At 29.1% G+C, this 19,012-nt stretch overlaps 1 protein-coding gene across 2 annotated transcripts in view; it reads left to right on the forward strand.

The window, feature by feature from the left end:
• LOC107452561 (uncharacterized) overlaps positions 1–19,012 on the forward strand; it is a 314,006-nt gene that overhangs the window by 265,015 nt on the left and 29,979 nt on the right. For both annotated transcript variants that reach the window (XM_016069065.5, XM_016069073.5), the window contains one exon: positions 9,370–9,580. In XM_016069065.5, the coding sequence (XP_015924551.1) occupies positions 9,370–9,580 (211 nt within the window). The remainder of the gene's footprint in view (positions 1–9,369; positions 9,581–19,012) is intronic.

The following is a 19,012-nucleotide window of genomic DNA, read 5'->3' on the forward strand; positions in this document are numbered from 1 at the left end:
TGTCAGATGCATCTCTGTTTTGTGTGTTTTCTGTTAATATGTATTACTTTAAATCTCCTGTTTTTACTCTTTTTAGGTCCAGGCTTTTACACCCGGACCTTTTATTAGTTTTTTATGTATATTTTTAATTTTTATTTAATTTTTATATATTTTTAATTTTCATATATTTTTTAATATTTTCAATAATAATTTTTATTTATTAATCACAAACGCTATTACAAAAGTTAAATGCTGTAAAAAACATTTAATTAAACATGTTAAACTGTTGAAAAAGTATAAAATGGACAGTTATGCACAAATAATACATAATATAAAAGTGACAAATCAATTATTATAATTGAATCCGATTCTAAATTTAAGTCAAATTTTTTCTTCCGATCTGTTTTGCCCATTTAAGTATTATTGTCCTTTCCTACATAAAAATCATCATTATTAACATCATCATCGAGTTCTGAGTCATTATAAACACTTTTACTGCCATGACAATCAACTTCACGTGTTTCTAAAATATCTTCTTCGTCAGCATCACTTTCATCAAATTCTACGGCATTTAATTCCTCATTTCCATCACTAAATAGAATACTATGAACTAGCTCTAGGTCTTTCTGATTTTTCAAATCTAAAAAGCGTTTAGCACTCATCGTAGGAAAAAGATAAATCAAAAACGCTCAGGGAATCTCGATACTTCCATGTAGCTTCACGAGACAAACGTTATCGGGCGCGTGTATCTAACAGATACAAAATTTCAAACAAGCTTAGAAACAGGAAATACTCCTACACCTAACTGGTCACTACTGTATTCCAAAGTAGCAGGGGGCCAGATGGACAGATACTGATAAGGTCAAGGTCGTAAGAAAATGTTTTAGGGCACAAAAGCAGATATATTGACACGCCTGTATCTGTCAGATCAACGCGCCCGATGGAGTGTTAAGGTTAACTAATTGACTTTTCAGGTTTGAATGTTTTAAAAAGGATTATAATTTTGAGAATTTCCCATTAATGGTTATCATATGAACGAAAAATTCAAAATGAATGGATTAAATTACAAATTACAGTATATTTTGATTTTACTTACCACAATTATGTTTTTTTTATTAGAAAAAAAACAGAACTGTCATTACTATGCAGTGCGGTAATTCTGTCAGACTTTTTACTAAGAAGTTCGAAGCCAAAACCTTTTCAAAAGTGCATTGCTACTGAAGCAGAAAAAAAAAACATGCCTCAGTTACAATTTTTAAAAAACAATGTAGTCTGAATAAAGGCATAACTATTTTGGAAATAAATTTTCTAATTCATTCATCAGTGTAGCGTATAAATTATGTGTAATTTTGCAGAATTAACTAAAGCTTTAAAAAAACTCACTTTTGCATGCATCAACATTACTGTATAGATTTTTAAGACCCAATTTAAATGCCTAAGACTTTATTAAAAATAAGACTAGCTTCTACTTGTAAGAGACAATATTTTTTTTTCTTAAAAAGTTAAGTTTGTTTACTCGGCATTCATTTACACACTCAATTTGATGACAGTAATTCGCTAAAGGTACATTGCCGCAGTTTAACCAACAGTACTTTCTGGAGGACACGACTCATTCTCCGTAATCCAATCAACTTTTCACTTCAAGATTTTAAAAGATTCGGGCTTGTCGAACATCTGTTATACTTTAATCTTACTTTTTTTCTCCTACCTGCTCTTCTTTCTCTTCTCTGTTAAGTGCTTCCTGGAAGAGAAACGTAAAAGCTCTACCCGCTAACTGAAATTAACAGTTAACTAACTACTTGAGCAAACAAAAGTAATTACGCTGACGAAGGCTGCAGTTGTGTTAACAATGTGCATCAATCACAGCAAAAGAGGACCACCTTCTCCTGTTTTTACCCTTCTTCTTTTTCTTCAAGACACATTTTCTCGGAGCTGATTTTTTTTCTTCTGTCTTTCTTCGGAAAGCTCAATGCTACGTTTCCCTCCCCTATAACGAATAGATTAAACAAAACATTTGTCATTACTCAGGCAAACAGAAGAGAAACAAATGTGAAGAAAGTGGAGATTTTTTTTGCAGGAGGCATCGGCCGGTTGTTTGTCTTAGTTTATTTCTTTACGTTTTCTTCTTTTCTTAGTTTGTTTGCATTCCAAAGTTTTCCAAAAGAGGAGTAAAACAAAGATTATTCCGAAGCTAAAACCTGGAGGTTTGATTCTGATTTATGTGCGGTGGCAATAATGAGCTAGCAGGTGAAAAATTTTGCTCACGTGATGTTAAGGAATGAGAACGCTTTGTTTTTAATTGTGGAAAAATCAATGTGTTGCGTAAATGAATTTGTCGTTTCATGAGTTTAAAAAAAGTAAAATAAATTAAATGAATTCAAATTTTTGAAGATATATTGGATAGTGTTAAAAATAAAAAGTATGTATTGAATCGGTATTAACATTCTATTATTATTAATTTACTATTAAAAGACGCTGAATCTTCTAAGAGATGTAGTATATCAAATTTTTTTTAAATACAAAAATGAATGCGCATGTTATAATCCTAAATTCCATGTAATTTGCGACATATTCATATAAAATGTTCCAATTTAAGTACAATAGTATTAAATCATTTCGAGAATGGTAAAAAATATTCATCGTTGAACCATAACATCATTAAAATGCTTCACAACCTTAATACAGTGTTAAATCAAACCATTTTTTGTGAAAGTAGAACCATAAGATAAAGTATGAAAAATTTTACTGATTTGCAAATGGTTATATTTGGACATGGTCTAACAGGGAGCCATATTATACTAAAAGGGCACAACGCATTTACAAGATTTTAAGGTTCAATATGCTTCCAAAATATAAGTTTATTATGACATTCTATCCCGACAATCATTAACGTTCTTAAAATTCTAATGACGCTTACCCTTATCACTCATTGTAAAAATGCTGATTTAAATTTTGGTATTAAGTACAGGCTCTCAAGATGTCGGTACTTTTTACAGAAAAATACATTTTTAGAGTAAAAGTTTACGAAACAAAAAAATCTGATATTCCATACTTTTTATGAGCATTTAACTTCCAAAATTAATTCCATTTCAGAAGCATCTTCAGTTTCCCGAATTCCGGAATATATATATCGCATCTTTTTTTTAATCACAAGTCTTTTATATTATATCGTATTCTGCTTCGATGAAGAGATAAAAACACAAAATTCTTAAACACTTCTGATATTTGAAGACAGATATTTGAATTAAGAAAAAATCATATAGAATATAAATTTAATTTTTAAATTCAGTTGCTTTTATATTCCCTTTACACTAAGATTAGCATTTTCTTCACAAGCATTTATAAGAATTCTTAAAATGTTAATTATTATATATCTTACCATCTTTCAAGCAAATCTTTTTAATGGTGCTATCTAAAACTATACCTTCGTTCAGTAACAGATTTCAAAAGTTCTGATTTCGTTATCACGCAACCTCACAAACATTACCCAATGGCGTATCATATTAGCATGCATTATTGAAATAGAAATTGTGCACTTCACGATCCAAATATTAAATGGAATTGAGGTTACGAATAGATCCAACTTAAGCGGCAATCCAAATTAATGCAACCCTATCTTGAATTACATTTTAGCTTAATGTAACACACATAGAACTTTATGCTTATTGACAAAAACATAAATTGTTTTCATACAAAAATATAAAGAGATTTGATTTATGGAACTTTTTATGTTAACTGTTCATAAATTCTCAAAATTTCTGATTATGTGAATATCATATATTTTAGAATAATTTCAGAGTCAATGGTAAATCTTTCATTTTATAATAGTGTTAATAGTATGAACTTTTTATGTATAGTGTATGATAGATCAGTGTTTATAATTGTAATCGATTATAGAACTGTTTTTTTTTTCATCGCTGTGTTAGTTCAAGTAAAAACTCGGTGAAGTTTGTTGTTACCTATTAATTTTTAAGTCTTCGTAAACTGTAAAAATATAAGATAAATATTTCTTCTCCAACTTTATCTATATAAATTCATAGTAAATTTTATTTCTTATTTTGACCTCTAATTTTCCTTTCTTAATAAAGATATATCAATAAGAAACGCAACTCTAATCAATCTTTCATAATAAAGCAAATTATATGCTCAATCATTTTTTTATTAATGGCCACAAAAATTTTATTTTATTATGAAACAAATATTTAATTTTGATTTTTACTTTCTTTGAACTTTAAGACTTGTTATGGCCATTAAAATGAATTCATTACTGTGTTTTGACCCACTGACTGCATTTTAAATCCTCACACAACTTTTCAAAATTACTATTTTAGTGTTGTAAGCAAATAACTAACTAAGTGCCCAGATAGATTAAAAATCCATCAATTTCTAGAGTCTTAATGACTTTATATGTTGAACATTTTTTTTAAATTAAAGACTGCAAAAAAGTAACTTGCTTTTATTGTAAAAGAAACAGTTATTTTTAAAAAAAAAAATCGACTTTATTATGTTTTCCTGTAACTGAACTTAAACAGTATTTTTGTAGGTATTTGAATCAATTCATCAAAATGTTTTAATTCAATGACTGAATTTAAAATCCTTACATTTTTTTACAAGATTACTATTTCAATTTTGTAACTAATGACTAACTAATAGGACAGTTGTCCATATAGACTAAAGAAACAATCAATTTCACCGGAAGCAATAATCCTTTCTCTTTCTGTTTTCCGTACTTAATGACCAGGTTACTTTGCTAAAATTTCAGTCATCGATTTCATCAACTCATTTCAAGACAGAATCATTTGTTTTTGAAGCGCATCTACTCGGTGCGGATTTCATTTGCTGACAAGAAAAGAGAATTATAGTTCGGTCTTTCCGGATCGCATTCCACTCAAGTTATTCATGATTGCAAATTCCCCGATGCCTCTATCAATTCTTTCATTTATTCGTTTCCGCATAGACATTAAGCAAAGCTGTAATTCCGTCCAAGTCATGGTTTGTTTCACTTCATCCGTCTTTTTAAGTCTCTTGAATTATACATTTGGCGATTAATTATTAACTTTGATTAAACTTGTTCAGCCAGGATCTTGGAGTCGAGCCAAAAAATTCGAGACCTTGGCGTTACCACTTTCAATTTTGGTATATCTTATTCCTTTGAAATTCTATCCCCTGACATCTGCTATTTGGCAAACTATCAGAAGATAATTTCAGCTACCCAAACGATGTTTTTAATAATTTAGAAAATGTGGAATAATTAGATCATGTTTAGCAATTTTCTTTTTTGAATTCTTAGTGTTGACACTTGCATTTCAATTCACTTTAACGTTTGTAAGATGTGTAGTAATTATTCATTTTCAGGCGGGAAAACCATCATATTAACCTGCCATCTATTATTGTTTACTCTCATTTTAATGATGAATATAATGAAACTAATTTTGTTGGAATTATTTGATAAATTACGAACTTGCGTTAAATATTTACTTATTCAGAAAATGAGTTTAGAACTTAGTAAATTTAGGGAAGTATTTTAAAACAAAATGTTTTTCCTTTAATTGAAGCTTAATTAAATAGGTAATCACTTTTTTAAACACGTTGATTTTTTATTAAACTATTATTTTGAATGATAAATTTACTAATCTTAGTAAAAAGCTTAAATCATTAATAAATCAAACTCCTTCTTAAATAATTGTCGTATATTTTATCTAATTAGATCATTACGTTTCCTCTTAGAGAATTTGCATAAAAGCAGGTAAGAAATTTTTCAATAAATATTACATGATAAATAGAATTTCACTCATTATCTTAATGAAATAATTTATTACAGTTCAAAGCATAAAGTTTCCATTTACTTATCTAAAATGTGTCCCAGAAGTATTAGAAAATGTTTACAAATACTTAGTAAAAGAGTTAAAATGTTTGCTTTTCTACAAACACTATTAGAACTTTTTTTTCTAACTTTTCAGAACGTAACTTTACGTAGTTTTTATGAATTACACACTCTCAGAAAACTCTATGAAGCTTAGAGCCATAATAGTGGCTCATCGAACTACAATACGGTGAAATAATGGTTTTATTGTATAAAAAAAAATAATAATCATTCTTTTTTCACAAAATTATTGATATTTTATTAAAAACAATTTATGTACTTATGCAACTAATTGATTTTACATAAGGAAACATGACTTAATAGTTTAAGAAAAATAAATTATTGAAGTACATTATCAAGCAATGCAGTTCCTTAACAAATAACGTAATGTTTGCTTAAATTTGTTTTTGTTTTCTTAGAATTAAAATACAAAGCACATTTCTTTTTAAACAAAGGTTGTGTCGTTTCAATGCAACTTTACTCTTAACTAAACGTTTCAACTTTATTCTCAGTGACTCATTCAATATCCTTACTTCATATTCACAGTTTCACTGATCTCCAATATGTATCTTAATTGCAAATTCAATACTTCAAACTTGAAATATTAATTTTTACGAAATTAATATAAATGACTCGTTCAAGTTTTCTATTTTCAAAGTTGCAATCTCTGATTTTTTAAATTGTTGATTAGAGCTTGAAGCATAAATTGATCAATAAAAATTTATTATAAGTGACTCGATTATACCCTATCCTTTCTTAGTTACCATCAATGATCCAGACAAGGTACTTAATCGCTGATTCAACAATATACTCGATTTTTTTTCATGATGTATAATTTTGATTTTTGTTCAGTATGATTTTGATTTTTTCATACAGTAATAGTATAAATGCTCTTAAGTCTTATATTTATATAGATAGAAGTCTGCAATATAGTGAGTAATAATCTGAAAATTCTTAAAAATCTGTAAAACATAAGCTCTTAAAAAAGACATTATAAGTCCTGTATTTATTAAATTTTTTAGAATTTTTTTTGACGTCAGGTTTTAACAAAATCGCTGCGTTGTATGTTTGTAGTTTTTCAAAGCAGATTTGCGTATTAGAAAAATCTAATCGTCTTACCCTTGTGACATTGTATCGATAAATAAAAATAAATTTGCATTAAAATGCACTTTTGAAAATGTAATCCGCATTATTTATTTTACATTTTATAAATTCAACAATACTTATGTCATTAGAAATGACTTATTTTAAACATCACAAATGTATTCCTAGATGAATAAAACATAACATCGAGAAAAAGTCGCTTACTTGAAATAGAAAAGTAAACTATTTATAAAAGCCTTCTGCATTTATTTCTCGGGAAATTAAAACTTTTTTTTCTGTACTTCCTGAGCTCATAATTCTTCTAAATTCCTTTTAGAGAGCACTCTTAGCCAAGATATTTTACCATCTGCTGAAGAAAAACTCACAAAAGCAAAGGGAGATCAAAAAACAAAACTACTTCGCTCCATTTGGCATCTTCTTATGCATCACGAAGCCCTTACTCTAGGGAGAAGATCCTTACATCCCAAGTTGAACCATTTTTTGGTACTCCGACTTCGCATGATTATGACTCCTCACCGCTCTTTGTTTCTTTCAACGCTGATCCTATTGTATCCGAACTATAGGGCACTCTTTTGTGTTCCAAAATGTGCCAAACTGAGCATGATGGATAAAAGGGGTCTCCGCAAGGATTCAAAAAAGAACGAGGTTTGGCGTAAAATCTCCGTTGCCTTTCTATCTCCTTTTTTTTCATCCATTTCTTTCTTTCCGTTTCTTAGAATTAATGGGTCATGAGAACTTAAGCCTAAACGGTAGTTGTCCCTTCTACCCTGAAGTAAAGGTTCGTTAGGTTTCTACAATCCTGGTCTTTGTTTGGACATAATGGGATCGCATAGGGTACGGATTGAGAATCATTTGTGGATGTAGCTTTGTCTTCGAGCTAGCGTTGCAGTTTCGTATCATCGGTTCATTGACCAATGCTTATCATTGAGAATATGAATAAAAATTATGGGTGATTGATCCGTCAATGCAAATTTTATGCAAAACTTCTAGTGTTTGCTGCGTTAAAATGGAAACATTAAGTTATAAAAGATTAAATAATATGAATACTATTTTATTATCAATTAAAACAAATGATCCCATTGTCGTAAACTTTACCTCCAGTGTGACTAATGCGACAAAAAGGGAAAATTCTTTCTTTTCTTTCGGGGGGGATATTATTTTACAGCTCTAAATTTCAAGTAGGGTCTTGGAATACCAAAGGAAACCTAAATAAATATTTCAAAGATCATTTTTACTTTCTTGTGGTTATACAACTTACAGTGAGGTAGCATAGTATGATGTTTGTATGGAGTTTCATATCTAAATAATGCTTAGTAAAATCGAAATGATTTTGGCAATGCAATAAGCAAAATATTCAAAGCACTGGAAGGAAACATGCATATTTTCCTTTCAGCAAAAAAAAGTATATAGCTGTATTGTGCTTTCGTCTAGTTTTCTTCCAAAAATTACAAAAGTATCCACCTGGAGACAATACTAAAGAGAAATCCAATGTAAAATTGTTAATTTCGAAAGAAAAATTAAGGAACTCTCAACTATTGAAGGACACTTCCATAAAATTTACATACCGTTTAATTAAGAATGAATGTTGATTATTGTTTAATTCTAGCATATGAAAAAAGTTGGTTTTTGATAAAATAGTTATTTAACCAATTTACCAGATACGTATAAAACTAAATTTGGAGCTCAGTTGTATATAATTAGCCTTTTTAAGCAAAATCCAGCTAGAAATAAAAATGAAAATTGAAATAAAAATAACAATAGTAATGTCAGAAAGACACATTCATTTAGTTCAAGTCAATTACCTCTCATCTAGAGAGAAAACAGTTTGGATAATTTAATGGATAAGTAATGGATAACTTCTTAATAAATAATTTTTTAATCGAGAAAGTGGGAGAAAGAAAAAAGAGTGTATTTAAAAAAATTACATTATTTTAAAATGAAAATACATTTAATTTATTTCAACAACGTATGATGCGATTAAGTTTTTGGTAGTTATATGTTATGGTATAGTTATGGTATGGTATGATATTAAGTTATGGTAGAAAATACAGTAAAAATAAATGACTGGCTTTGAACAATGCGTGGTTTAAAACCAGAAAGCTTGTTTCAGAATTGATAAAGAAAGACCACCACATCACGCCGGTGGAACAGTTTTAAGAACAGATGAATAATCGTTGAAAATCGATGAAAGTTTTTTTAAATGAAAAAAAACATGCATTTTCTACTTCTCCTTCTATATTGTGCTTGTATTTTCTACTTTTAGAAAATACATTTTACATCAATATACACTAGAGAACTTTCTTGATTCTAACATTGCATGTAATGAAACTTTAACTAACCGAATGAAAGCTCAACTGTATTTAAATGAACTAATTAAGAAAAAAATGAAAAAGAAAACTAAAGTGTAATTTTTTTTCTTTCAGGTATCATGGGTACGGCAGCGAGACCTCCACATTCTCACTGTTGGGAAATATACATACACAAGTGACCAAAGATTTACTTCAATCCATTTGGATAACTCAGAAATTTGGACGTTGGAAATTAAATACACCCAAAAAAGAGACGCGGGTGTTTATGAGTGCCAAGTGAGCACAGAGCCCAAAATGAGTCTCAGTATACGACTCAATGTTGTTGGTAAGTTCACTTTGTATTAATATGTACAAAAAATAAACAGCCGTAAGTTATTAGTAGCATTGTTTATTTTAATATAAAATGTCAACTCACCAATTGCTATTTGGTCATAAAAAAGGCATTAACTATAGAGATAACTTTGGTGACGTAAGGAATAATCAGAAGTAGAAAAAGTTATTTTGATATCTGGCACGAAATTCTAGAAAGGTCATACCACGCGTAGTACTTGGATAACGTGAAATTATGGTTAACATTGAAAAATATCTGGTGTTTCCTTAAGATAGTCGAAACGATTTTGAAGCGGAGTGTTACTAAGTTCAGTAGATAAATGAACAAAATAGCAATTAAAGTAGTAGCTGAATTTTGCTTACTGAAGGGATAGAATATTCTCTTCACTGTTGAGTCTTGCTTTAGCCTGACCACTGAACCCCTGCGTACTTTCTTAAAGAACGAACCAGGGAACCGCTACATTTCCCCTAATGTCCAAGAAGTCCTCTATTATGGCTGCCGAGGTTTACTAGTCTGGCAGGCATATATTGCTGGATTCCGGTGCACCACTCGATGTAATTGAAAAAGGTACTGTGATAGGAGTGAGGTTTCAGAGCTCTGTGTTTGCCCTTCCAGGCTTAAAGTGGGTCTTGATTTCAGCGAGATCTCCAGACTTCAACTCCATAGTATGTCTGGGATCCTTTGGGGAGAGCAATTGTAACATGTAACCACCGACAACCATCCATTTTCTGAAAGCAGCGATACTGAACGAGTGGAAAAATCTGCATCAACTGCCTCATTTCTAGTATGAAATCACTGTGTAATACGTACGGAGGACTATACTCCCTATTAAAACTCTTTTTGTTCAAATCTCTAACCACTCTTTGACCTTATCCGACTCTAATGGTAGTTGCGAACGATCACGAGGGTATGGTATAACTGTTGAATAGTAATTATTTTGCATTATATTGACCAATATTCAAACCAAATTTTATTAAAATCAGTCAAGTGGTTCAAGAGATACTCAACGAAACATATTTTTTTCTTAATTTTGAACACCAGTGTAGTGTACCTTTATTGATATATTAGATACCCTTTACAAAAGCTCCTATGACTTCAATACCAAGAGTAACTATTATCAAAGTTAATTGAACATCAGTCTCTTCAATAAGAGTTTAGAAATCTTCGTACAGCCCCCCCCCTCCTGTCCTAAACGAAACAAATAAGTAGCAAAACTTTTATTTGCGGACCGCACAAAGAAAACAAATAAAAGAATTTGAAAGGTATAAATTTAATAAATACATTAAGCAAAGCAATACTATCATGCGTGTGTACTGCATGTGAATGTTTAAGCACTACTCACTATGGATCCCAAAAAGAACCATTTTGAGTACCACAGAAAAAAATTAGTTTACTCAGTATTTATTCTCAGAATACCAGTAGTACTTATTACAGCAATCAACTCTCATCAGTGGCGGCTATAATACTTCTATAGTATTTTTACGGTCCCCAAGACAAAGAAGTACTAATAAAATTTCTACATCATACAAAACAATTATTTCTTTTTGGAAAACTAAACATATTGACACACTGAAATCTAAAGTATTTTCTTAATCTCACAAATTCATAAAATGGTTATTCTCTTAAATGCAATTCGTTTTGCATTTCTTTTTCAAAACTCCTAAATAAACAGTATGGCACTCCTACCCATCTTCCATTTAAATTTATTTCTAAATATAAACATTTTCGAACGCAACTTGTTAAATATCACAAGTTTCAAACAGCCTGAGCGAAGCATTTCAGTTTTGCCTTAAGCAATATGGAGCCATTCAACTATTTCGCGTTGTCTCAGTTTTATGCCGCTTCTTATCCGCGAGGTATAAATCATATCTGGGATAAGTGTTTATGTGAGGTCGAGACAGTTCTGAAATTTCCGCTTCTGCAAAACGCTTAAAATCACAAACGTAAGCAAGGAGGTCAAAATTCTGGGAATCGATTTTAATATAACCCAACATATACTCCTAGGTTTCTCAAAATTTGTTTAGAAAAGTTTTGAAAATATTTACTTTCGGAAGAGCTCTAGGGAAAATTAAAAATTTGACAAAACTTAAATTCGTTAACAGCATGACTTTATTGACATATAAAGTTTATTGATTTTGTATCTCTAACAAGCAATAAGTTCAGCATATCCTATTACTTCATGGACTTGTCAAAACCCAAATTTTGTGGCGAAAATTAAGAATAACAGTCAGAGAAGAGCAAAGACAGTCATGAATATCACAATAATCATATACGGAATTTAAGCGAAACTGAACGAGACTTTTCACCAAACCAAAGGGTCACCGGTGGCTCTACACACTATTTAAAGCCTTTAGAATTTGTTATGTTTGTCGTGCGAATATTGCATAAGCTGTTACTGGCTGAGGAAGATAACTTGGCAACATATTTTAAAATATCTACTGTAATAATATGAATTTCTTCACAATGAAAATTATTTTGTATCATTCTCAATCGCAAAGAAATGTGATAGTAGAAATATATTTTATATTTTCTTGGGTGTTCAACATACAAAACGTGGAACTATAAAATTTCAATTATTTAGAAACAAACAACGTTTACATTTTCTTTACCATATAACAAATTGAATGCATGGAAAATGACCAAAAGAACCGGATGCGTCAAACCAAATTCGATACATATCAGAAGCTAAATACCATTTTAATACTTTTCTTAGAGTTAATTTATCACATGAAATAATTTAAATTCAAGCACCAAGTATAAAAGTTAATAAAAGGAAATAAATTTTATTTTACAATAAAACTGTCATTTGCTATGTAAAATACCAGTAACTAGTTGCAAGTGTAAGCAAAAATAAGCTAAGATGATGGATATCATCTAAACAATCTTTCAGAGATAAAAGAGAACTACCAGAAATTGTGAATCATATAATAGACACACGTTTCACAAGAGTGGAAAGTGCTCAATTTCTATTATCTTAGGCCATTTTTTTTTTTGTAAAAAAATATTCCAAAAATGTTGATTAACAAAATATTTCATTGAAATAAGCATATGGAAAAAATGCTGTCATCACAGTTGACCCATGTAGAAAAAAAAAATTCAGTTTTAACTAGCAACTAAAAGCACTCTCTCAGTTTCTTAAAATTTCACTCAAGCTTTAAATGAATACATTTATGGAGAGAAAAATAAAACATTGGGCAAATAGTATCTTTTTTTCTTTTTGAACAAAAGAAATTTTTTCTATACGCGAAAAATGAACTTTAATTGGCATTGGTCAAATAGGCTCGATGTTCTCGATGAGTTTTTGGTATCTTCAGGTCCTTATCACTACAGTACTCCGCCAAATTATGATTTTAGGTACCTTTTTTGCTGAAATTTTAAGCTATTGAAAGAAGTTTTTAAAATTTGAAACTAATATCAATTTAATGGGTGAGGGTCAGGCTTTATAGGGGATTGTAAATTGCAAAGGAATCGTGCCTTGACACTCGATGCGAGGTCTTATACAAAGTAGTCTCACACAATGAGGTCTCTCACAATTTGCAAAATTATTGGAGCAGAGGTGGAAAGTGGCGTCGCATCACCAATACACTACCTACCTTGCACAGTCTGATTTTCATTTATATCAAAATTTTAAAAAAAAATAAGTGGTAAAATTTTTAAGTGTAAATGGTGACTGCACTCGATAGGTTTTTTTCCCTGATAAGGATCTTAAGTTCTATGAAATCTAGATCATAAAGTTACCAGAAAGAGTGCAAAATGTCATGAAACAAAATGGAAGATATTTAAAAAAATAACTTTTATTTTAAGAAAGAAAAAATTGACTTTTATTTTCACAAAATATTTAATTTTATTTCTCGCAGATTCAATAGTTCAAGAAATTCAAATACATCAAAAAATGCCTCTTGCATATCAATTTAAATCAAATTTATACAAGATTTTTTAGCTATAGAAAAACAAATAAAATATGAGATTCGTTGACTCTCAGCGTGGAATATTTTAGACTTATTTATCATTAAAAAAGTACATACAACTTACAGATCGAAATTATTTTAAATAGACACAATTGAGAATTATTTTTTATAGTTATTTAAATCAAGTTATTCACTTTAAAACAAAACAGAAGCTACTCGAAAATTTTTGAATTAAACTTTCAAATTTACATCTTTTTAAAATATGCTTTTCCATGAAGAAAATGAAAAGAAGAAAAAAAATAGCAAATATTTATTCACATCGTATTTTAAATCCTCAATGGAAATTAAATGTATACACTAAAAATTAGTTTTAAAGAAATCTATAAAATAATGACAGAATCGAATGGAAGTTATAAAACAACATTTAACCTTCTTTTCTATTCATATTTAATTATCGTGTGATAAAAGATTTTTTGCTGCATTTATGAAAAGAAATTCGTTAGAAAGAGTTTGAATAAATTTACTTTAGCATTCGGATGAGTTAATTGTAGAATAGAAAATATTTAATTTTTATTAAATAATGTGTTTCGGATAGCTTTTTTCAAATTTTTTATTTTTTTATTTTTTTCTTTTCTTCAGTGCTCAAGATTTAACCAAGACAAAAGCATTATTTGTCTTGATTATGAGTTAATAAGTACTAAATAGGAATTATTATATATATACAGTAGAGTCCCGATAATCCGAGCCCCGGTTATCCGAGTTTCCGCTTTAACCGAGCTATCAAATATTTTAAGGATTTTTTTGCTCTAGTTCATTTTTTATTTTTAAAAATACCGCCGAAAAATAAATCTGAATTTTATCTTCCAAACACTCGGGAAAACAAAATCTAACAACTTGATCCCATGAAGTGATCGTTAATATCGTCAATAATGAAAATGAACCTAGCGAAGATGATGAAGACAGTGACGATAAAAATCAACATATAAAAATCTCTCACACAGATGAACTTAAAGCTGTCGAAAATGTTACTGAGTACATAGAACAACGAAAAGAGGCGACACCAGCCTTCCTGTTATCCCTAAAAAATGGCGAAACATTGCTGCAGAAAAGCACCAAAGTTATGTAAAACAAAAAACGATTAAGGACTTTTTTTTAAGTAAAAACTCTTTAATTCTCGCAAAGTATACTTTTTAATTTTTTTCAAGTAAGCTTTTTAATAATAATAGGAATTACATGTGGTATACTCGTATAAATTTTATATTTCCTAAGTATATTACATTTATACCAACTCCTTTTCTTTCTTTTTTTATACTCTTCGTTTTAACCGAGTTTTTCAGTTATCCGAGTTAGTCGTGGTCCACATTAACTCGGATAATCGGGACTCTACTGTATTTTTAAAAATTGATCAAAAGTGTCTTCTAAAATCATAATAATTTTACTCTTGAATAATTTAACTCTTCTAATTAAATTTTTTTACACACATTAATGTACTTTTGATAAATATATCAAATTCAATAAAATTTATATGCAGTTTAGTGTAATTTAAAATTAATTCATTGCTGAGACGTGAAAAAGTGTTAACGTGTATGACAATTACTTCATAAGGGAAGTCATGTTGAAAATTTTAATTAAAATATGGAATGATCGAATATTTCAGATGTTTTTTAAACATTAAACGAAAAATTTTCACCTAGTCAGGTGTAATCTGGTGTGCATAATTCTAAGAGAGGTTTTTTGTAAATAGGAAAAAAAACTATTTTTCTGCATTTGTATTCAGTACAAATATATTCCGTGTTTAGATATATATATATTTTTTTTAAGTAGTATATAAGTTACTTGTGTTCATAAAGTGCAGAAATAAATGTCCTTAATAAGAAAGAAAATATGCTAATTCTAAGTAGGTTTCCATTTAACTGCAGAGAATAACAGAAAAATATATTATTATCAATTTAAAAATAGAAAATTGTGTATACTAACTGGAAAGAATTTCAGTACAAAATTAATGCGATTTTAACACTCATAAGATCATGATCTAATAAGCATTGTTTAATCAACCCTGTATAAATCTACAAATACAAATATTGCAATAAAAATAATTTTAAAATTATAGGAATAAAATGGGAGGGAAGTAATAAAATTGTTTTTCTCACGCAGTATACTTACAGTATTGTAAATTTTATATGATTATTGGACATTTTACAGTATTGTAAATTTTATATCATCACTAGTAGAACGTTACAGTTGAACCAGTGTATCAGTAAACATAATTAATTTTTATTGACCCCCCGAGTGGTCTAAAACTAGTTAAAATTAAAATTCCTTATTCATATAATCAGTTATTAATGCCATACGTTTTTGGCCGTTGGATGATAGATATGTGCTAACTGCTGTTCTTAGTGTTAACCCGGAAACTCTAAGCACTGATTGGAAACACAGTGAATGCAAATTCAAATGAAATGAAATACAAAAAAAAACATATTAACACCATGTCATTCTAATTAATAATTCTATAGCCCCAAATAACTAAATTGCTTCAATATAATTTCAATTTAATTACATTAAATAAGTTCAGTTTTTGTCTTTGAGTCAATAACTTATTTATTAAAGCATAAGAAACAACACATCATTGTTTAAATTGCAACAATTATATCAAAGTTAATTAAAATTAGCAATGTCTTAAAGTTACTATGACTTCCTATAGCAGGCTTATGAGCTTTGTGATCCTTACAAAACCTGAGAAGAACTTAATAAGTATCAAAAGGGAAATAGTTTTCAGAATTCTTTCTTTATTTTTAATGTTTTGAAAAGAATTTGTTTTTTATTTCTATGATTTCTGTAAATATTAATAAAAAGTTATAGTTAATTAAAAACTGGCGTAACCATTTCATGATTCCTTATAAAAAAATTTACAACTTCTCAAAGGAATAGAAACTCCTGTACGAAATCCAATTGTACGAATTGCAATAAGAATGTGTCATCAAGTAGAAGAGTAATTTTTTAACCCTCAAATGGTTAATAAATAAACAAAATAATGGTGATTTATGCACGTTAAATCTGTCGAGTCGCAAAGTCCTCCATGCTCCCATAACAAATCAAAACCTCTGGGGGTACTGAATTAGAGATTGATCGTTCTCTAATTCAGGTCAAAATTACGATCTGTGGATGAATGAATGGGTGTATGAATGGATCCGTCCTATAAACAGGCATGACGTATGAGTGTGGCAGTAGTTGAGTTCTTGGCCATAGATGGTGCCACTGGAAAACAAGAACAATCGCACCCCTCTGCCTTAACAGGCAGCGTATATACGCTTGATTTCGATTTATAAAAATAATTTTTGATTTTAACTTCCTGACTTTAACTTTACAATCAAACGTGAAAAATATAATTAACCATTTTAACATTAAAACTGTATATTAAATTATTCATAACCATCACCATTAAAAAGAGCATAATTTTTTTTTCTAAATAGCCCAAAGCAAGTCGTTTTATAAGTAGAATTTTATTAAAATTATTTTAAAATCTGATATTTCAAAATGTTTGTTTGTTAAAATTATTTATAACCTCCTAAAAATAAATCAGAATAACTAACCTATTATTCTGTTTTATTTGCCTATTATCTGTTTCATTTTTAAACATTTGCAGCTAAATCATTCATTTACGTTCAAGTGAGAGGGGATTTATGAAAGAAAAATCATTTATTTTTGTGACCTTCAAGAAACTAAGTAAAATAACAAATCATACGTAATGCATTTTATCCATCAAATAAAGGATAGAACAAGTAATATTATACGAGCAAAATTATTGAAAGGAATTGTTCCTTCTTTCTTTTAACCTTAACAAAGCAAAATTTTATAATTTTGATTATGCTTTTTGGAATAACCTATTGCTTTTACTTGAAAAACTGCCAGATGAAAACGAGCACTTAGAAAGCATTAATGATTTAATTACATTAAATAATGCAGACTTTTTTTCAATTATTCTTAACCTCGTGCTTGAAAAGTCTCAAGATGTTTTATACTTCCCTAACTTTTCATGTTAGTTCTCCTTCAGAGTTAAATATGTAAACAATGATAATTTATATTGATTAAAAAATCACTTATACTGAGCTTCTACATTAAGAACATTTCAACAGAAAGATTCGCGATAATTATTTTAAACATTCTCCATTTTCCGTTACTTGATAATTAGAGCTAAATTTAACTTTTTTTATTTACCTACCAATCAGTTAACATTGCACTTGTTAAGTTTAAGATATAATAGTGATGTTACTATAAAAATACACATTTGTATCCAACGGGTTTAAGTATATTATTTCTTTTTAAGTTGAATGAATAATGTTTCTCAAAAAGTTTTTATACTTTCTTTGATAATTCGAAGCCTTTATGTAAACTAATAATTATGTAAACTTACTAAATTCAAAAGTACCTTCATAAAAATAAAATATAATGAATAATTATTTATTTTTTCATATAAAGTTCACTAAAAATTGCATTTAGCTTTCATTTTTATTGATTTTAACATCTTAGCATCTGAAAAAAGGCTATAGCTAAACAACCAGGTGTCCTCCAATTACTTTAATTGAAATCTATCTCTTTATATCAAGTTTTATCAGTTTTGGATATCATATAAACTATGAATATTTAATTTACTATACACACTAGATTAAAAGCAAAATCAAAAGTAACACGATAAAACTAAATACATTTCAAAGAAAAACTTATTATTTCATTCAATATTCACAAAAATAAATCTATAGTCTTTTTCATGCTTCCTGTATCAACCTAGCAACTAAAAACAGCTAACTATAAACAACCAATTAGGAAGCATAAATGTTTCAATTTCCTTGAATGAAACCGATTTCTTTCAATTACTATAAACAACTTCGTGCGTAGGAAAACGAGCTGTTTTAAGTAGCTTTGAAACAGCATTATTCTTTTCATATTCGTTTTCTTTTTAAGAGTTAAATATCTAAACAAAACTAATTCATAACTATTAACGAAATAAACGAAACTCTTTTTTTTTTCTCCATTAAGAATATTTCAATGAGTCGTGAACATTTTTACGAATTCCCCACAGCACGCCACTTTATAATTAGAGCTTAAGTCTCCCTCTCTTACTCTGACATAAAGCAATTAATCTCACATTCCTTTATTTCTTTTAAGAACTGTACTGATGTTCACATAAAAATATTCATTTGTATTCGTGTTTGTCGTGAAAATTGTAATAAGTCATTCCCCTTAAGTTAAAAATACGACTGAATGACCAATGTTTCACAAAGTTGAAATATCAGTAAGAAGAGCATGTCTGGCTTCAAAGCATTGTTCAGTCATTTTTCTTTCAAAAAACCTAAATTGTCATTCCGACAAAAGGCTTTTAAAAATAAAATTCATCTTAAAGCTACTTGAGTCAATTCTTTTAAGTGTATCTGAATGAATTACGATGAGAATAAAATTCTTTCTATCTCTGCAAGATACAAATGCAGTGAGTTTGAAAATGATATAAATGATTATGTATTAT

Source organism: Parasteatoda tepidariorum, chromosome 6 (genome assembly GCF_982258835.1).
Source record: "Parasteatoda tepidariorum strain Cologne lab strain chromosome 6, Ptep-v5.0, whole genome shotgun sequence".
Classification (NCBI taxonomy): Eukaryota; Metazoa; Arthropoda; class Arachnida; order Araneae; family Theridiidae; genus Parasteatoda; species Parasteatoda tepidariorum.